The sequence below is a fragment of the Rhinopithecus roxellana genome, chromosome 11 (assembly GCF_007565055.1).
Source record: "Rhinopithecus roxellana isolate Shanxi Qingling chromosome 11, ASM756505v1, whole genome shotgun sequence".
Taxonomy (NCBI): Eukaryota; Metazoa; Chordata; class Mammalia; order Primates; family Cercopithecidae; genus Rhinopithecus; species Rhinopithecus roxellana.
The window spans coordinates 3601038-3622190 of NC_044559.1; the positions used below are offsets into that span (position 1 = coordinate 3601038).

Consider the following 21153-nt stretch of genomic DNA (forward strand, 5'->3'; position numbering starts at 1 on the left):
ATTCACTTGGTCAAGAGGAATTCCTTCTATGCCTGCTATGCTTTTCAGCCATAGCACAAAACCATTTTATGCGTGGAGCATGCTCAAGCGCTGAATCAGTGGTCTCTCACTCAGGGAGGAAGAGGCCAACATTTGCTGAGGGCTCACTGTGTCCTGGGTTCTCAGCTGTCCCCATGAGGGGGTGCAATGCCCTTGGTTTTCAAGAGATGAAAATATCAAGGCTCCAAAACGTGAATAACGTGCCCCAGGCCACCTGGATGTGGCTGGTCAAGCTATGTTTGAACCCACCTCTGACTAACTCCAAAATTCAGGTTCTTTTCTCTTCCCTCGGCTGTCTTCCAAGTGTCCAGAATGGACTGTCTGGAAAGCGTTCCGTTAGTACTTCTTGAATGTGGGACTACAGGTCTTTGAGTTTCTCCTAATAAAGTGATTTCTGATGAAAATCTGAGAATATCCTTCCTTCCTGTGCCCCCTCCTCCATGACTCATCGGGCGTCTTCAGAGCCTGGAAGTCTCTGGAAATCTGGAGTAGCAGGCACTGAAAGGATGTCACAGCCCCCTCCCTTTATTCAGAGAGCCTCTCCTTGCCAGTAACCTTCTGGGAAGACACTGACAGTGGGGAGGATGGGGCTGTGTGGGGAGGGCCCTGCGAGTCTGGGGGAAATGAGGCTGTGGAGCCCCGGAAGAGGCCAGGGTCACCCAGCATCCTGCCCTGCCTCTGCTCTGAGGCCCCATTGTCCTGGCTGGAGGTCCCAGGCTGGCCCGCCCTCGACTTGAGCATTCATGAGCCTGACTCTGAGGCCCATTCCAAGTTAGTGCTATTTGTAGAATCTTCTTAAAATACCACAACAGTGTCATTCATGGAGCGTCTGCACAGCCATCGATGGCAGACGTCAGAACAAAGCTCCGCTGTGCGTGGCATCCCATTCTGGCCTCTGCTGGAGGTGTCCCCTCGGCTTCACTGACTGGGATATTGGTGTCCTCCCTGTCCTGGGTGCTCCAGAGCGAGGCCCCATGGGGTCCAGCAGAGACTCTGGTCCCCCACGCCAGCCAGGAGCACATCCTGTGCCAGGCTCGCCAGCTGAGTGCAGGATGGCTTGCTGCACTCTGCAAGTGAGACTGCTGCCCTTCTCGTGGCTGTCCCCACACCCCCAGCTCTGACATCAGGCTTCAGCCCAGGGCCTGCTCAGCTACAGTTGGGTGTACTAACACAAGCAAAGAATAACAGGGGGGACCCAGGAGAAGAAAGCCTTTAGCATTCAGTTTCAAAGCTGCGGACATTCTCTGCCTTCCCCTGTGGGCAGACCTCAGTTTCCCGTTAGATAACAGTGGTATCCTTACTAACTACATCTCTCTCCCCTGCCCCAGTGGTACCCACAGGGCATCCTTAGGAATGCTTGCTTCTGGCATGTTGATAGGTGTCACTGTTAGTTAGCAATGCATTTTGTGGTATCTGGGATAAGTGGAGCAGTTTGAGGGCTTTCCCAGCTTCTGGACCTGTCAGAGCCTTTGCTATGTGAATGTACCCTGCCCTGGGCAGTGCCTCCCATACAATTTACCCTCAGGCCCTTCCTCACACAGCTGCCTGACTGGGCAGCCTGCTCTGGCCTTCCCTGGCCCTGCAGGATGTGGGTGTGGCTACAGCTCCTGGCAGTGTGCCCATCCGTTCAAAGGGTTTGATGACTTCCCATTTTTTTGTCTTTTCCCATGGATACCTACCCATGAGTTGCATAGGCAGCCAGACATTCGTCCAAAAGGAGGAGACTTTGCTGGTCCTGGCCCGTACCTGAAGACAAGGGCCTGCAGTGGGCCTCATAGTGGATCTGGGAGTGGCTGATGGGACCCCCTCCCAGGTGGGAAAGGCTTAGCAGCCAGGACCTAGCAGCCCTCCCTGGGCAGCCATGCCAGCCGCACTGAAGTGGGGTTTTGAGTTTTCTAAAAGTGTAGCCACTTGTCAGCAGGTCCCCAACATGTCCCCAGTAACAGCTGGTCACGAGGCACACAGGGCCACTCCCTGAGCAGCGGTGAGGCTGCTACACCCAACTGTAGCAGGAAAAGTGACCTTTGATGAGGAAGCTCTGCCTGGGAGTGCAAATATGCCTGGGGTGAGGGCTGGGCCAGAGGTTGAAGTCCCACAGGTGGTTTTGGGATTCTCAAAGCATTACCATGTAAAGAGCAAAACCCGCCTCAGTAAGCAGAGTGGCCACCCCAGCCTTTGAGCTCTGACAGCTGGAGTCTGACCATCCCAGTGGAAGGCAGGGATGGCCCTGAGAAGCAGGGGCCTCCAAGACAGGCGGGTCCACATGACTCAGCAGCTGCAGGGCTTCAGGCAAGGGACTTGGCATTTCTACGTTCAGATCCCCCCCACCCCCACCCCCCAGCATTTCCGAGCCTCAGTTGCCCAGGGTGTAATTACTGTGCCTTGCTGAGTGGGGGCTGTTACTGGTGGCATCCTATCCTTAAGTGTATTACAAAGTAAATGGGAGGTTTTGTGATTTCTGTAGCCTGTGACCACCCCCACTTGAGGTTGTGAGCTCCCCAAGTTCAGGATTGACTGCTTGTCATCCTGGTGTGCTCAGCACATGGATACATGGGTGGATGACTGTCCCATGAGGACGCGTGAAACTGCTCGCAGGTGCCCCTTTGTGGGAGAGGACCCAGCACACAGAGGTCTGGGGCAGGAGGGAGACTGACTTTTCACTTTGTGTGCCTGCACAGTTGTTTTTTTATGTTGATGTTGCTCACCCTTTCACCAAAAGGCTAACCTTTCTGAGTCCTGGCGTTTCCTGTTTCTTCTCTTGCTGTCAGCCATCACCTCCTGATGTCAATGTGGCTGCCTCTGTCAGCTCTCCCTATCCTTTTTTAACTGCCTATTCTAATTCACTGCATATCATGAAGCAGTGAACTACACTTGCTAGAAATGTATGCAAAGTAAGAGTCAGCAAGCCCCAAGTAAGGCCCTTGGAGGTCAGTCGTTTGGCTCATAGGAGACCTTCACCTGTTTGGCCTTTCCCAATCATTGTTTTGCATGTCCTTGGACTCTAGATGGATGAGGTTGACAGATGGGTGATTTGGAGATAAACCAGGTGTTACTGTGATGCTCTGTGTATGGAAGGGACAGGAGTCACCCTGGGTCTGGCAGCTTTTCTGGCTCTGCAAGTTCACATGAGGATGGCTAAGATGATGATGGCCCTTGGGAACAAGGTCATTTTTGAGCGAGTTTTCCAAAATTAGTGCTGAACCCTATCTCGCCGGGGGTCTGGTGGGGGGGGTGTGGGAGGCCCTGAGAGGCTGGAGGAGTTCGGGTTTTGCTGTCCAGCCCTGTGAGCTTTGCCAAGGGGAACAGCGTTGAACTAAGAGTCTAGCAGACAAAGCATAAAATCCTAGCTCTGGCCTTCTTGCTTGAGCAGTTTCCTTCTGCAGAAAATCGAAAAATAAGACCTTCCTGAAGGTTGTCTACAGGCTTGAATGTGAGAGCATCTAGGACCTCGTGTCACGTAACTCTAGGGAGCACCATGTTGCCTCCAGAGGGCACCATTGATTTAGACTGCAGTGAGAGTGGCTGCCTTGGTGGGGGGCACATGCACTTAGACTACCATGTGAATGGCTGCCTCCTGGTGTTGTGCTAGGGAATGATGCTGGATGACAGTGAACCTGTGAAACTTCTATCCTAGCACTAGCAAGAGTATTTCTTACATGTCTGGCTGCTTATACCTGGCCTCCAGGAAGGTGGCAGCTTATAAAAATAGTAGTCATGTGCTACATCATGATGTTTAAGTCCATAGACTGCATATGTGACAGTGATCCCATTAGATTATAGTATTGTATTTTCACGGTACCTTTTCTCTATGTTTAGATACATGAATACTTCCCACCGTGTTATTATTGCCTGCAGTATTCCACACAGTCTCATGCTGTGGCACAGTCTCACAGTCTCGTGCAGGTTTGTAGTGTAGGAGCAATGAGCTGTACCATAGAGCTTGGGTGTGCAGTACCTGCACTGTCTAGGTTTGTGTAAGCACACTCAGTAGGGTTTACATAATGGCAAAATCGTTTAATAACACATTTCTCAGAACGTACCCCTGTCACTAAGCGGTGCCTGACTATATGTTGTTTTTATAAGAACCTAAAGAACTTGAGTGAAAAAGAGTGGGAAGGACATTAGCTGAGGCCCTGAGGTCCCACCCAGCTGCCGAGGAGGGCCCACTGCTGCCTGATCTTACAGGAGCCCCTCGTGAAGAGGGAAGGAGCCTCAGTGAGAGATACACAGTGGCCAAATCAAATTAAGGAGGTTTCTCACATGCCCAGTATAGATTTTGTGGTTCAACAAATGTCTGTGTGACCATCCAGAGAGGGGGCAGAACTGGGGTATAGGGTATTGGGTGGGTAGAACAGGGGTGTGGAGAGCCACAGGCCCTGGCGGCCTCTGCCATTTGGCAAGCCACTTTCCCCTGGGCTGCACCTTCTCCAGCCAGCCCTTACAGGCTCCTTACGGGCCTTGGCTACATCTCCAGCATGCCTCCACCAGGCAGCCTTGCTGGCCTACCCCTCTCTCCATCCCAGGCAGGAGAAGCGGTCTGAACACACCTCTGGGGAGGCAAAAATCCTCCCAGGGGATCCCCATCCACCATCCACCCACCCTAGGTTTCCAGGAAGGAACTGGGAATGGCCAGCCAGGTCCTGCCCCAACCACAAGGAGGAGTTCTAGAGCCACCTCCAGCCTGGCTCTGGGAGGTTTTGTGATGCAGAATTGGGGATGGGGCTCAGTGGCCGACAGCCAGGAGACCAGGGTCAGGCGCACACGGGGCTCCTGCATCTGTGCTTTTGGAGCTGCTGGGCGTGGTCTCATGGTTGGGATGGATTAGGGGAGTGGGATGAGAATGGGACGATGCCACCAGCATATTTTGTTTGATACCTTGCAGTTACAGACTGATTTTCATTTATTTATTATATTTAGTCTAAAATGTACAGTTTCCCAAGGCGGGCAGATCACCTGAAGTCAGGAGTTTGAGACCAGCCTGGCCAACATGGTGAAACCTCATCTTTACTAAAAAATACAAAAATTAGCTGGGCGTGGGGGCAGGCACCTGGAATCCCAGCTACTCAGGAGGCTGAGGCAGGAGAATCGCTTGAATCCAGGAGGCGGAGGTTGCAGTGAGCCAACATTGTGCCACTGCATGCCAGCCTGGGCAATAGAGCAAGACTTTGTCTTTAAAAATAATAGTAATAATAAAATAAAATGTACAGTTTCTAGAGACAGAGGAAGCAGGGTGTGGTGGGACTTGGGTCACCCCCTCTCCCCATCGCTTGCTTGGGGCCCTCTGCCTGTCTAGGCTCCACTCACACCCAGGTGCTTGAACCCCATGCTCTCAAATTTCCTCTCAATTCATCACTACCAGGACTCTTCCCATCCCCTCTCTCAGCTTACCCCCAACTTATGAGCAAGTTCTGGTGAGTCTCAGATCCAGACAGGCACTGAGCCTGGGTGCCTGTTACCACCTGCATCCCAGCCAGTGTGGTCCCAGCCTCTGCTTCCCTCCCCTGGACACCTGCCAGAACCTCCTGTCTAAGCTCCTGACCTCCTCCTGCCCTCCTCAGCCCATGGAGCCCCACAGAAGAGCTCAGGACTTTTCCTACCTCGGGGCCTTTGCAATTCTCCTGCTCATCTGCCAACCGCCTCCCCTGTTCATCCTTTTGTGCCCAGACCAGATCTGTGTAAGAAAGCCAGCCCCTGCTGTTCCTGAGTTCTTAGCCAGAGGATCCCCTCCCCAGAGTGGCCTGTCCTGACCCACCCCATCTCTGTTGTCCTATCCATCTGAGCTCTCCCTGCCACCTTGGTTGGCTCCCTGTCCTTTGGCTGATTCTCTAGGAAAGTGGGGACCTTGTCTCCCTTGTTCACCCACACACCCCCTCCAGCCCATCCCGTATGTCAAGCACAGCGTCTTGCACACACCAGAGTCTTGGGAAGTTCCTGTGGTCTCACTGGAAGAATCAGTCTCCCTGCCCTTCAGGTTTCCTGCATGGGTCCAGCCCTCTGGAGAGGGAGGAGCTAAGACTCCAGGGATCACCCTTGGCCAGTGGATGACTAGAGCCAGGGGATCCCTCCTCCCCTTTTTGTCCCAGGACTGGCAGTCCTGACACACATTTCATGAGGCAAGATGGAGTCCCCAGGCCCCCAGGGCAGCAGGCAGCTTATCCAGCTTCCCTGTGGGGCTCTCCCTCCTTCCCATCTCTCCTTCCCCATCCCGCACTTCTCCCTGGGATAGCTTCCTGAACAATAACCTTTTCCTCAGGCTTTGATTTTAGGGAACCCAGGTGAAGACACGCTGTTAGTTGGGGGAAAACATTCTCAATAGCAACCCAAAGCAGAGAAAGGCACAGGCCAGCCGGAGTTCATATCTGCTCCCTTAATTGGCCACATTGCTCAGAGTTACTCATTTAGCCAATGTTGATGTGTCCACTCACAGCAGAGCACTCCAGCAGGAGTTAGGGGAGGTGCAGGCACCACTCATACCCCAAGAGGCCCAGAAGGGGCACTGCAGGTGGGTGTCCAGCAGGACTTGGGTTAAGGAGGGGACATCGATGCACATTGCAGTTCCATCACTGACCAGCCTCCTGGGCTTGGGAGGTTGACCCAGTGGCCTGGGCTTCTCCCGGCACCGTGAGATAATAGGGAAGGACAGCATGATAATGGCCTGTACTTTCTAGAGTTGCTGGGAGAGGAGCTTCGCAAGGCATGTATGTGGTGTTAGCAGGGTGGTGGTGCCAGTGACGGCAGCAGCAGCAGGTGTGGGGCCTCGTTAATCTCTGAGACTGACATCGTTTGTACCAATGTAGAAATAAATACCCCTCCCCTCCACAGAGTCACTGGACAGGCTGACACTGGAAGCTGGCACTGAGTAGGTGCCTCATAAATGTTAGTTCCCTTTTCGTTCCTTAGAATAATGAGTTGACCATCCGTTATTCCCTCCAGGTCACTCAGCATCAGTTACATTTTTTTTTCAGTCTAACCACCAGGCCACCCGTTTGTCCCCACAACCCCTCTCTTGAATATTTCGGAACATGGTCTTCATCTGACAGTTAACATATTCCATTTAACATGCTACTGTTTTAACTTATTTTCTTCTCCCTCCAAATATTTTGATGTCAGCACCGGCACCACGTTCATTGGTGTTTCCCAGTCTCAGCCATGCATTCTTACTGCTGAGGGCTGGCCGAGTCCTGGCTTCTCCAAGGTCAGGGGACAAGGGGGCCTCATCCAGTCAGCCCCAGAGCCAGGCGAGCCCGAGCTGTGGGTGAAGGTAGCTGAGAGGATGCTGTTCTGAATTTATGGCCTCATCCCTGACCCCAGTAGGTCCCCAGGATCCTTCCTAGCATTGGCTGCTTCGAGTTTGTTGATGATGTTGGCTGACGCCTGTCTCCACTACCAGGCCACACTCTCTGAGAGGCAGAGACTCTTGCTTTTGTCACTGCTGTGTCCCCAGTATATGGCACAGTGTCTGGCACATGGTAGACTATCAATAAATATTTATGGGAGGAACAATGGGATATGGAAATTTGGGAGTGGGTGAGGGGGCAACAGTTGGGAGAGGTGAGGGAGAAGTAGGTATATTTGAGCTGGGTCTTGATGAATGAGTAGGAGTTTGCCAGGTGGCCAGGTGAGAAAGGCACCAGCATGTGCAAAGACCTGGAGGCATGAAGAATGTGGTGCTTCCTGGCAATACACAAGTGGGCAGGGCACCTGGAGTGTCCGGTGAGATGGAGAGAGTTGACTGGGGCTGGAAAGGTGCTCTCTGCTCATCACGCGGGAGCCCAGTGGGAAGCAGCAAACTGAGATGTGTCCTGAAGACAACAGAGTCAGGCCATGATGTAAGATTCTCACTAGAGAAGGGAAAGTTCTGACTGCACTGCAGAGGCCACCCATTGGCAGGGCCTGGGCATTCCCCAGCTGTTCCCACACTCTTCCACTTCTGCAATTGTCCCTGGGAGAAAAATCACAGGCCTCCTTCTCCCATGGGGTACTGCCCAGGGCAAGGTCACACCCAGATCCCCTAAAAGCCCCAGCATCCCCAGAATCACAAAGGAAGATTCTCAGGGAGAGGCTGGTTTTAAGAAATGAAACTCTGCTATGGTTATAAGCTAGCAAAAGGGGAACTTGGAGCTGAAACCATTTGGAGGACATTTGGGGCATTTTCCTAAATTAAAAGTACTTAAGACACAGGGCTGGCTTAACTTCTCCAGCACCAAACACGAGCTCCTGCCTCTCTCAACAATGAAAATAAGCACAAGTCTTCACTCAGGACAGTCATCTGTGCCTATGAGAATCCACATGCCAGCACTTCAGAGCCTCTCCTGAGAGGAAGCTGCTCCTCCCCTGCTCCTGAGCCCCTCCCTTCTCTTCTGGGAGCCAGCCTGGGGCCCAGTATCCAGCTCCTCCTTCCAGAAATAGGCATGCAGATCTGTGCACCTCTGAGTATGTATCATCCATTTATTTTTTCCACATAGTAATGGAGCGTCCTGTATCACTTCACACAGTTTCACCACCTTCTTTTCTTTTTTTTTTTTTTTTTGATGCACATAATTTAATCAATACATTATTTATTTGATGAAGGGTTAAGTTGTTCCCGGTTATTTTTACTACCTTTTTATGCACATGTACAAATATATCTGAAGAGTAAATTTCTAGGAATAGATTGCTGGGTCATTTAAAATTTTGATAGATCTCAAATTATTCTTCCAAAGAGATTGTCAAAATCAAAATCTACTTCTAGCAACAGCTCGAAGGTCTGCCCACTTTCCTCACCATCCCCATCAGGTGGGTGCCTTCAGCTGCAATCCCTCCCTTGAGATGCGGGTAAACCAGCTGAGAGCACCTCCCAAGGGGAGGCTGCAGGGGCCCTGCACCGGCCTCACCCACACACCTGGAACACGTGGTGTGAGAAGGCTTATTTCACCTGTCACTTTATATTAAATCTCATTTTCATTTGTTTTTTTAAAATAAGTAACAAATAGTACAAATATGAGAAGGCAAAAGCCAGTCTCCTTGTATCCCTGCCTTCCAGTCACCAAAAACGCTACTGTTCTCTTTCTCTGTCCAGAGATACTTTGTACATATTCAAGCAAATCTGGGTATAAAGTATGCCCTCATTTTTTAAGACCTGCAAAACATCCCATTTTATGGATATGTAGTTGGCCCCTCTCCTTCTGCTATTTGTCTTTTCACTTTCTTTTCTTTGCCATGCAACTATTTTTAACTTTTATGTAGTTACATTTTCTTTTGTGGTCTTCTGTTTTGAGTCATACTTAGAAAGGCCTTCTCCAAAATTTTATACAAAATTTCTCCCATGGTTGAGCCTGGCACTTTTATAGTTTCATTTTTCATCTTTAAATCTTTTTTTTTTCTTTGAGATGGAGTCTCACTGTGTTACCCAGGATGGAGTGCAGTGGCGCAGTCTTGGCTCACTGCAACCTGCACCTCCTGAGTTCAAGGAATTCTCCTGCCTCAGCCTCCCGAGTAGCTGGGACTGCAGGGGCGGTCCGCTATGCCCAGCTAATTTTTGTATTTTTAGTAGAGACAGGGTTTTTTCACCATGTTAGCCAGGCTGGTCTCAAACTCCTGGCCTCAGGTGATCCACCCGCCTCGGCCTCCCAAACTGCTGGGATTACAGGTGTGAACCACCGCTCCTGGCCTTAATCTTTAATCTATTGTGTATTTTTATTTGGTTGTAAGGTGTGACATAAGGATTCAACTTGATTTTTCCTCATATGGCTCTCCCATGTGAGGAAATACTATGGGATATACTATCCCATGTATTAGAGAATCCATCCTGTCCTCACCCCTTTGAAAGAGTTCCTTAAACATTCCAAACTCCCATATGTGTGTGAGTCTTTCTCTGGTCATGCCACCCAGTGCTGTGCTGTTTTAATTACTGAGTAACTCTACTCAGGTTTTTGTTGTTGTTTTTGTTTTGTTTTGAGATAGAGTCTTGCTTTGTCGCCCAGTTTGGAGTTCAGCTCACAGCTCATTTCAGCTTCCTGCTCTGCTGAGCTCATTACTCTCCTACCTCAGCCTCCTGCATAGCTGGGATTATAGGTGTGCGCCACCACACTTGGCTAATGTTTTTATTATTATTTTCTATAGAGGTGGGGTCTTGCTATGTTGCCCAGACTGGTCTGGAACTCCTGGCCTCAAACAATCTTCCAACTTTGGCCTCTTAAAGTATTAGGATTACAGGTGTGAGCCACCATGCCCAGCCTCTGTACTGTCTTTTAATAATTGGTTGGGCTGGTCGGAGTTCACTATGCTTTCTTTCAAAAGTGCACTTGCTATTTTTGCTTATGAACCTTAAGAATCAACTTACCTCATTTAAAAAGAAATACTATTCATATTGTGTTAAATTAATAGACCAAGGTAGAGAGAATTGGCATCTCTGTTATGCTGCTGGCATCCCTATTTTCCTACTTATATACATAGCATGCATTTCTGTTTCTCCTAATTTACAAATAGATTCTTCTTTTTATATATTAATTTTGCACCCAGCTAATTTGCTGCATTCTTTTATTGATTATGATGGGTTTTCAGTTCATTGACTTAGAACTTCCACACATATAAACAAGTACCCTGAAAAATAATTTAACAGGAGGTGTAATAACAGCTCACCCTCTTCTCCAGCTTTCATAGCTTTCCATTCTTTCTCTTGTCTGGTTGGTGAACCCTTCCAGGGAGATGCTCTATGCCAGGGGCTTCAGTGGACGTGCCTGTATTTTTCCTGGCTTTGATGGGAATGCTGCCATTGTCTCTCCACTGAATGCAGTGTTGGCTTTGAGTATATTCAGGTGAAGATCCACCTGTTCTCATTTAACGAAGAATATTTATCAAAATGGATGTTCCGTTTGTCAAGTGTCTTTTCCAATTTCCCCTTAGACTGCTGGGCTGCAGGCCGCCAGTGTGCACCAGCAAGCCAGGGAGGCCTGCCCATGCCTGGCAGCTTGGGGAGGAGGTGGTGCAGCTACGTGGGCGGCCTGTGGTTCTCACGCTGTCTGTACCATCCTGCTTCCAGCTGCAGGAAACAGGCAAGCCCATGTAACCTGCCAAAATCAAAGGAGCTATGTTATTCTTACAGACCAAGAAACCCAGAGGGAGAGGTAGGCGGCTCCTGCGGTAGTGACTCAGGGCCTCAGCAACGTCAACAAGGACATGGCCTCCCCCTGCCCCTTCACCCCCCTTGGTCTATTGGCTCTGCTCGCTGGCCAGAGTGGCTGCAAGATGACCACCAAGTGACCAACAGGCAGGACATGCCCCTCCCATGGAGAGGGGGTCTCTTGGTGGAGTCCTTCTTAGACAGAAGGGAGCCTTTCTCAGATGTCCCTCCAAGAAGTTCCCCTTGGGCCTCAGTGGCTGCATCTCTAGTCTTAGGGTAGCCTGTGAAATAGATCTGTTTTTCATTTCCTTCCAGATCTTCTTTAATGAGTGATAGGTATGCACCTCTCTCAATGGCTGCCCGTCATTCCATCACCTTTGTGTATCCTGGTGTCCCATTCCCCTGCTTTGGTCATGATGTTGCTTCTGGTATTGGATTGGCTTTTGTCATTGCCTGCTTGTTTGGGCATTTTGGGTTCTGAAATGTTGAGTATGGACTCTGTGGCTGCTGCCCTTCTTAGGCCAGCTAGAATTGCACTTTTGGCTCTAGCGCATCAAGACGTGCTATTGCGTGCAGAGCAGGTATGAGAACTCCAAAAAGGATAGGGCAGGGGGCCAAGTCGAGGGAGGCTGCAGCGGGGCCACTGCTTGGGGATGCAGAGGGCTCTAAATCCTTGTGCTGGAACTGGTGGGGGGTGTTGGGGTGGCTTCCTCTACATGTGGGGGACTTCACTGATCCTGGCTTGGGCAAGGGGCCAGAAGGGCCATGATGTGGAGCACCTGGAGGCTCTGAGAACCAACAGGTGCCCAGTGCATTTTTGTTCAGGGGCCTTCATTGTTCGCCAGCGCATCCCAAGGAGGAGAGGGATTCACCAGGTTTCTAGGTGCCCCGGTGCAGCTATGCAGTGTGGCTGGTGTGGTCCCTGCAGGGGTGGGAGGCTGGGTAATGGGGGACTTTTCTGGGCCCTGTCCTGCTCGGGCCAGCTTTCTCCTTTCACCACAGGATCCCATCTTCCTTCTCAGAAAATAGAGCAGTGTGGGCTCGTGATGACAGGCCGACGTAGATGTTACCTGCAGGGAGCCTTATGAAAGGTGGGGACTGGCCCTAGGCGCTGCATCCTCTTTTTCTGGAGTGCACACACAGCAACTCTAAGGGATAGATAGAGGTGGAGCCCTAGAGGAACCATGGAAACCTGAAGTTTCTGCTGCTCTCAGCCTGTCGCCTCACCTCCTGATATTCTGCCCTTCATCTCTTCAGCTCCACTGGGAGGATCCCAGGATGGCCACCTTCTCTTATCCCATGACAGACAACAACAGAGTCAGGGCCCAGGGCCCACTGCAGTGCTGCCCTGGGGGATGGAGCACAGTGGGAGGGGTCCGTTTATTGAGCCCCTGGGCCTTGCAGTTGCTGTGAGTGGCAGGAGCTGCACCTGGGACTGAGGTATTGTGGCCAAGGGGGACCTGGCAGGAGAGGCAGGTGGATGGCGAGACCCCAGGTTTCCTTGGCTTTGTTCCTGTGTCCCCAGTAGTGCCCTGCCTCTTCTTTCCAGACCTGTTTTCCTGGAGGGGCTCCTTCCTCCCCGGCTTGCTCAGCTTGTACTGCAACACATTGTGAGGCCTCAGACAGCTGACCCCTTACACAGCATCTGCTGTCCACCAGCACTCCCTCTTCAACATCCTGTTCCCTCCTTCCCCTCTGCCTTCTGCGTCTCCTTTTCTCTCTGCATTTATGGCAATAAAAATACTTTCTGGAAACAGAAGTGAGTCGTCGGCCTCCTCCTATCCCTGGCTGAACGGTGCTGACAGGGAGGCTGGCAGCAGAAAGCCCAGCTGCCTTGGAGAACCCCACCTACTTTTCACCCATGCCAAGGAGACAAAGCTGTGGCCCAAGGCCTACCCTGAGGAGACAAGGTCAGGATCCTGCTCTCCTTCAGGAGTGGGCTTTGCTTTTGCAGCTGAGCAAGCACGTCTTGCCGTTCTGATAATTTTTCCGTGGGAGGCCCTAGCCCTGTATGTATAGGTAGCAGATTGTCCAGGTCCCATGATCACCCCCCAAGGGCAGGTGGGAGGTGTCAACCCCCTAGGAGGTCAGCAGCATGCAGTTTCTCCTGACCAGCCATGGGCAGTTGGGAGAGTCAGTGCCCAGGGCCCACTGCGGTGCTGTCCTGGGGGATGGAGCAGTGGGCCCTGGGCCCCCCTGCACAGAGCCCCAAGGAATCCGGTGCACCCAGTTCATTCTAAGGACCTGAGAAAGCTGAGTGTGAATAGCTCACAGTCCAGTGGCAGATGGGGCACCTTGGTTCCTACCCTCCAATCCCCAGGGGTGTACTACACAGCACCTCCACAACCAGGTTTGTGAACTCCTTAGGGCAGGATGCAGCCCCACTCCATTACTGCACTGAACTAGGAGGGGGACTCCATCAAGTAGCAACCGGCACACAGCAGTACAGACTTCCTTATCTAGTGTGACCGGCTGCCTTCCTGCAGATACTCTGGCAGGCACTAGGCGATTGTTCAGCAGGCACCTGGAGACAAGGATTAGGTAAGACCCTAGAGAAGGAGGTCCCAGCAGCTAAGGTGAAGAGAGCAGCCAGAACAGGCAGCCCTGGAGGCAGCAGCTCTGGGCTGGGAATTCTTGCCCTTCCAGTTCTTACCTATGTGACTATGAGCAACAAAGTCCATCTCTCTGACCTCAGTTTCTTTATCTGTAAAATGAGAATCATGACACCTATCTCACAAGCTATGGAGAGGATAAAATGCCATAGTCTATGTGATTGCATGTATGTGGCACACGGCTGGTGCATAGTAGGCTGCTGTTGTTCTTTAATGTTCTTACCGTCCCCATCATTATCGGTACAGGAAGAGATGTGAGGATTGTATATCCTCATGCCACCAGAGACCCACTGTCCAGGCCTCTGAAGGCAGCAGACCACAAGGAGGACGGTTGTGCTTCAGGCTGTGTTTTGACAAAATGGGAATTGCATACATCACCTTTGCTGCATCATAGATTACCCCCCAAACCTAGTGGTTTAAAACAGAAACATTTATTATCTCACAGCTCTGTGGGTTGGGAATCTGGGTGTGACTTGCCTGCATCCTGTAGCTTAGGGGCTCTCAAAGGCTCATCCTGGTGTTAGCTGCAACTGTGGCCTCATCTGAAGGCTTGACTGACGGGAGATCCACTTCAAGCTGAATCACACAGCTATTTGTAAGGGACAGTCCCTTGAGGGCTGCTGGACAGACCACCACGGTCCCTTGCTGGCTGTTGCTAGAGACTTCTCTGTTTCTCACCATATGGGCCTCCTGCCTCAGGCAGCTCCCAGCAGGGCAGCCTGCCTCATCACAGCCAGCAAGCCAGAGAACAAGGGAGAGAATGTGAGACGGAAGCCACTGTCTCTTTGTGACCTAATCTCAGAAGTGACATCCTGTCAATTTTTGCCACATTCTGTTCATTAAAAGCAAGTTACTAGGTCCAGCCCACCTTCATGAGGAGTAATTACACAAGAGTCTGACTACCAGGAGGCAGGTCCACTGGGGGCCATTGCGGAGGCTGCCTACCAAGGGATGAAGCCAGGAACACCCACTCTGCAGCCAGACTGCCTGGGGCATTCAGATCCTCAGCTATTAAGAGTGGGCTGTGAGGGGCCAGTGCTTTAGGACACCAGTTGGCAACTAATTTCCCTTGGGTGACCAGGGGCAGTTGGGAAGATACACCTTACTAGTCATGTGACCTTGGACGAATTATTCAACCTTCTGTAGCCTCTGTGTTCTCATCTGTCAGTTGGGTATCATCATTGTAACACCATATCAGGTGGTTGTGAGGACGTCGAGATAAAACATCCAAAGCTGTTAGGATGGTGCCCAGCAATATGGTGAACACCCAATCAAAGCTGGATATTTTAAGAGAGATTGCCTGTTACCTCCCAGAGCCCCCCACATCCTCTACAGTGACTGCTGCCATTCACTGAACCCCAACCCTTTTCCAGACACTAGACTAGTCCCTGGGACACCAGGAAGAACAGTCATACATTCCTTCATAAGTCATACATTCCTTTCACAGAGACAGGCAGTAAACATGTATGCAGACAAACAAGCTGCTTTCCAATCAGGATAAGTCCTATAGAGAAAGCCATGTAAGACTAATTAGGTGGGAGGGGGCAGCTCCTTGACAAAGGCTGTCACCCAGGGAAGGATTCTGTAATGTACATTTGAGCTGAGGCTGGAAAATAAGAGGGAGTCAGCCATGCAAGGAGGTGGGAGGGCATTTGGAGCACCCGAGAGAATGCAAAGTTTCTGGTGGGAAGAAGGTGAATTTGAGGGAGAGAGGGTGCTGGAGTGGCTGACAGCAGGACATGGGCCAGGGGGAGGAGAGGTGGTCTGAGGGACCTGGAGGCCCACATCAGAGTTAGGTTTTATTCCAAGAACAGTAGGCCCTCTGAAGGGTTTCCAGCAGTTGTGATTTGCCCTTAAGAGGTTGCTTCTTGTTGGAGAGGTGGATAGATGGGTAGATGGATGGATGGATGGATGGATGGATGGATGGATGGATGGATGGATGGGTAGATGACTGAGCAGATGGATAGATGGGCAGATGAACAGGTGGACAGATGGATGGAGAAACTGGGGAGATGGGCAGATGAACAGGTGGCTTCGGCACAGGCACAGCCCCTTGCTCTGTACTTGCTGAGCAGAGTTTGGTACCCATTGCCTGCCTCTGCCCTCCAGGACTGCCTGAGTATGGGCTCCTGACACCACATCCGGGGAGGAGTGAATATTGCTGGAGGAGAGGAGACCAGGCTGAGTGAGGGAGCTGCTTCCTGCTCCCTTTGTCCCAGACGCAAGGGAGACACCATAAGGGTGGCAGCTGACTTGGCGCACAGAATCCACAACAGCTGAATTCAAATCCTGGCTGTACCATTTCCCAGCGTGATGGCCCTGGGCCACTGAAAGCTCGCGGAGTGTCAGCTTATCTGTCTTTGACACAGACCACGTGCCTACCTTAGAGGGTACGGGGGCGCTTACCAAGTACCACGTGCAGGTGAGGTGCCCAGCCCCTGGCTTCTTGGTCTCATTTCATCTTCACCACAGTCCCAGGAGGTGGGTTTAGTTATTGGCCTTGTTTTGCTGATGAGAAAATGGAAACAGAAAGATTAAGTAGCTCAAGACCATGTGGCAACTAAGCACTTATATCAGGCTTCTCCCATGCATTCACTACCTGGTAAGTGGGTCCACCTGGAGAGGAGAACCCTGAGGCATAAAGCTGGTGGCACTGAGCTGGGGTTCCCACATGCCAGATAAATAGGACTCCCCTCACCCCCAGGGAGTCAAGAACACAGCAGGACAAGCGCACGGGGCGGCAGGCACAGATGTGGATGCAGAACAACCACACCGACCTTCCACTGGTGGGAATCCCCGCAGGTCCTCCTTGCCCCGCCCCAGACAGTCCCAGCCTTCAGGCACTGATAAATGCAGAAGTTCCCCAGGAGTGACAAAAGGCCTCAGCCTGGTGCCCACAGGCAGAGTGCACAGGCAGTCGAGTGGCCACAGTCCTGCAGTGGAGAAGTGCCTCGTGCACCTGGTGGTTTTCTGCACCCCAACAGGTGCATCTGGCCACTGTTCCTCCCACTGCAGGCCCCGCTGCTCCACACCATGCCCTTCTGGCCCATCAGGCATCTGAAGAGGAGTGGGCGTCTGCCCAGGGGTAAGTGGATAGCTGGAGTCACTGGGAGGCTGCGAGGACCAGGCTAGGAGACTGGGGAGGGCGATTAACCCTTGAAAGGGAAGTGGTGTTTGGTGGCCGCAACCAGGTAAAGAGAACTGAAAGACATGAATGAAGACTGGGAGGACAGCAGGGAGGTTCAGCCTGGTACACTGGGGATCCTGTGCAGGAGCCTCCAGCTGGCTCATTGCCCAGGACTGACACCACACACACAGGCAGGTCTCAGGATGCCTGAGAGTGTGCTTGGCAAAATAATGGCCCACCAAAGGCAACATACACCGCCAGCCCCAGTCCACACTCTCCCTCACTGTAGCCACCAGCCACATGTGGCTGCTAAGCACATGAAATGTGGCTAGTCCAAATTGAGATGTGCTGTTAGTGCTAAATATGTGTCAGTGCCTTAAAGATTTTTAAGACTTTGTACAAATATATGTATAATATCTCAATAATTTTAACTGACATGTTGAAATGAATGCTACTATTGTAGATATATTGGAATAAACAAAATATTAGGTTGGTGCAAAAGTAATTGCTGTTTTTGCCATTGAAAGTCATTTATTTTTGGCTGAGTGCGGTGGCCTGTAATCCCAGCACTTTGGGAGTTAAGGTGCGTGGATCACCTGAGGTCAGGAGTTTGAGACCAGCCTGGTCAACATGATGAAACCCCATCTCTACTAAAAATACAAAATTTAGCTGGGTGTGGTGGTGGGTACCCATAATCCCAGCTACTCGGGAGGCTGAGACAGGAGAATCACTTGAACCTGGGAAGCGGAGGTTGCAGTGAGCCAAGATTGTGCCACTACACTCCAGTTGGGGCAAAAAGAGTGAAACTCCATCTCGAAAATAAAAAGAAAGTAATTTATATATATATATATAAAAGATAAATACAGCTGTTCCTTTTTACTTTTTTAGTGTAGCTGCTAAAACATTCGAAGTTGCACGTGTAGCTCACATTATATCTCTGTAGGATCACACTGTTCTAGACGGCTGCATCTAGACACTTGGCCTTCACCCCTGACACCCAGCTTCTAGGGCCCTCCGAGGGTTTCTACACTCTAGGCAGCCAGGAGAGTGACAGTGGGCCCTGTGACAAATCATACATTGCTGCTGCCACTTTTAAATGGTGATTTAAAAAATATTTTTCAATAAACCTTGGTAAAGAGGGGTTAAGGCAGATATAAAATTTGATCAATTACATCAGAATGATAACTTTTTCACCTGAACATCATGGAATAAGTCCCAGGGGTTATAGCGGCTTACAAAATGCTTTCACACATATCGGTTACTCTTTTTTCTTTTTCTTGTGAAAATGTTTATATGGAAAAGTTGAAAGCCAGTTCTTGTCCTGGGACCCCTGCATTTTGGAGCCTCCCCCTCTCCCTGGGTCTCAAAAGGAAATCCTTAAGTAAAGGAGCTCAGAGGGGAGAAGGCCTGGCTGGAATCACAAAGGGCTGGTCACCTGGGGCTGGTGCCCTTGAACAAGCCACGGGCAGAAGCAGTGAGAAAAGTGAGGTCGGGATAGGAGCCAGACTTCCTGGGGTCATAGTTACCTGGTACATACACACACACAGCTCATAGTTAGAGCTTGGGCTGTTTCTAAACATTTCTGGGCTCAGTTTCCTCTCTTTAAAATGGGAATAGTGATATCGCTTCCCTCAGGATCCCACAAGTGTTCACACTACTCACACTCATCAATCTGTAAGTGTCACGCCCGCCTTTCGCAAGGTTTTCAGGTGTGCCAATCTCCTTTGTTCTGCCTCTGCCACCCTCACTAACCTCCCATTCATCTCAGGCTCAGTGCATGTCCTCTCCATGCCAGGCTTTGCTGGCTGTGCTGGAGTTGTCTATAAAACAGACAGAGTCGGGGTGGGCCAACGAGAAACATTATGAATAAGCATGTCATGTAAACACATAAAATACATACAGAGTGTATTGATTGCAATCAGTGCTATGGAAAAATTCAGGCCAGGAAGGAGCATGGGGTGTGGTGGGTGATGCATAGTGAGGCTTAAATAGGGTGGTCAGAAGAAGATGTTACCTTCCCCAAGAAGGTAACATCCGAGGAAAGACCTGAAGGGGGTCAGTGCTGGAAGAACAGCTTTCTGAGCTACAGCAGGAGCAAGGGAACAGCAGGTGCAAAAACCGTGAAGCAGGAGCATGCCGGGTGTGCTTGAGAACTGGCAAAAGCAAAGGGAAGGGGAGCCAGAGATGACGTCGCAGGAGTAGGGGTCAGGGGCCTTCAGGCTCACTGCGAGGCCTTTGCCGAGATGGTCCTGCTGGGGGATGTTGAACAGGGGTTGGGGAGCTGGTTCAGGCCTCTACTAGGTCTCCGTGGCTGCTCAACTGAGAATAGACTGTCAGGGTGAGGGAAGGAGCCTGGAGACTGTGCAGCAGTCTAGATGAGGAGTGATGGTGGCTCAGACCAGTTGAGCAGTGAGAAGTGACCAGATTGCAGCTATGTTCTAAAGGAGAAGCTAATAGAATTTACTGAGAGGAATGGATAGGAGAGGTGAGAGAGAGTAGAGCAAGGATGTGTCTGGTTTCAACTTGAGTAACCAGAAAATGGAGTTGCCCTCACCCAAAAGGGGAGGGTGTAGGCAGATGGGAGGTGGACTTCCCACAGGTCTGGAGGTCAGGGGAGCAGTGAATCTGGATGTCATCAGCACGAGGACAGCATTTAAAGCCTGAGAACGGATGGATCCACCAGGGAGACTGGGGTCAGTGTAAAGGTGAGAGAGAGGAAGACTCCAGGGGGCTCCCAACTTCCTGCCTTGGGCACCTAGTTGTGGCCACCGAAGTGGGAACACAGGAGGAGCTAGTTTGATAGATGAGGCACTTAGAATTTTTGGACATGCCACATTGTGCCTGTGGGAAGTCACAGGACGATAGAATTGTAAGTCATTAGATTCACAGGCAGTAGAGATCTGACTGTTCTGTATCAGTGTTTCTTAACCAGGGCATTTGGCCCCCAAGGGGCACTTGGCAATGTGTGGAGACACTGTTGGCTGTCACAGCCTGGGAGGGAGGGAGTGGGCAGAGGCCAGGGATGCTGCTGCCCATCCTGCTATGCGCAGGACAGGCCCCCACACCCCACGAAAAATAATCTCACCCAACATGTCAGTAGTGCTGAGGCTGAGAAGTCCCCCTCTATCCTGTATTTAATTATGATAATAAAAGGGAACACTTAGAGAGTACTTGCTAGCTCCCAGGGGCTAAGGGGCTGTCCCATTTCATTCTCCTGATGAGATGAGTGCCTTTGGTTTCATCCCCCTACGGGTGCATGAGTCTGACAGTTGGGGAAATTAAGTCACTGTGTTCCACATTGAGGGAGCTGAGGTTTGACCCACAGAAGTTGGACCCTAAGCACTATTTAAGAGAGCCTCAGCGCTGGGCGCAGTGGCTTAGGCCTGTAATCCCAGCACTTTGGGAGGCCTAGGCAGGTGGATCACGAGGTCAGGAGATCCAGACCATCCTGGCTAACACGGTAAAACCCCATGTCTACTAAAAATACAAAAAATTAGCCGGGCGTGGTGGCGGGTGCCTATAGTCCCAATTACTTGGGAGGCTGAGGCAGGAGAATGGTGTGAACCCGGGAGGCGGAGCTTGCAGTGAGCCAGGATCGCGCCACTGCACTCCAGCCTGGGCTACAGTGCGAGACTCTGTCTCAAAAAAAAAAAAAGAGAGAGAGAGAGAGCCTCAAAAGTCTGCCATGTGTAATGGGATGGGGTGGAAACAGTGGCCACACAGACAGTTAAAGGGAAAAACCAGGATCTGTGATAATAGACCTTCATCTTTCATAATAAATTTATTCCTGAAATATTTGCCAGTGTAATTCTTATTCATTTAAGTAAAGCTAATACTAATGTTTCCTAAGTTACAGAGAAGAAGTTCAGTATAAACCATGGAACACTGTAGAAAGTCCGGAAGTTTGTTGTAATCCCCCATTTCATCTTCCTCGCACTCCCCTGCATTGCCATAAGGGAGATTTTATATTGAGAAAACAGAATGAGTTTATGGGCGAACAAATCTGTTTGAATCCCAGCACCTCCACTTGCCAGTTCATGAGCAAAGTGCTTAACTTCTCTGAGCCTCGGTTTTTCCACTTGTCAAATGGGATCATCAATGCTCCTTCCTAGGGCATCTATGAAGACCGCCTGGGACTGTGCCTGTTAAGCATCTTGCAGGGTGTTTATCATATAGAGTAGGCCCTTAAGCATGGTAATAGGTTTTTCACTTCTGGACAAGATAAAGTACCAGGGACCTATTTACCCTCCCTCCTGAAACAACCAAAAAAAAGA

General features: G+C 50.7%; 1 protein-coding gene across 5 annotated transcripts in view; it reads left to right on the top strand.

Moving 5' to 3' along the window:
- ARHGAP22 (Rho GTPase activating protein 22) overlaps positions 1-21153 on the top strand; it is a 216395-nt gene that overhangs the window by 144356 nt on the left and 50886 nt on the right. Inside the window, exon 1 of one of the 5 annotated variants that reach the window (XM_010383722.2) lies at positions 16632-16837. The exons of the other annotated variants lie outside the window; for them this stretch is intronic. Coding sequence (XP_010382024.1) covers positions 16786-16837 — 52 coding nt within the window. The 5' untranslated portion in view covers positions 16632-16785. Of the gene's footprint in view, positions 1-16631; positions 16838-21153 lie in introns of those variants that run through there. 5 annotated transcript variants of the gene reach the window in all.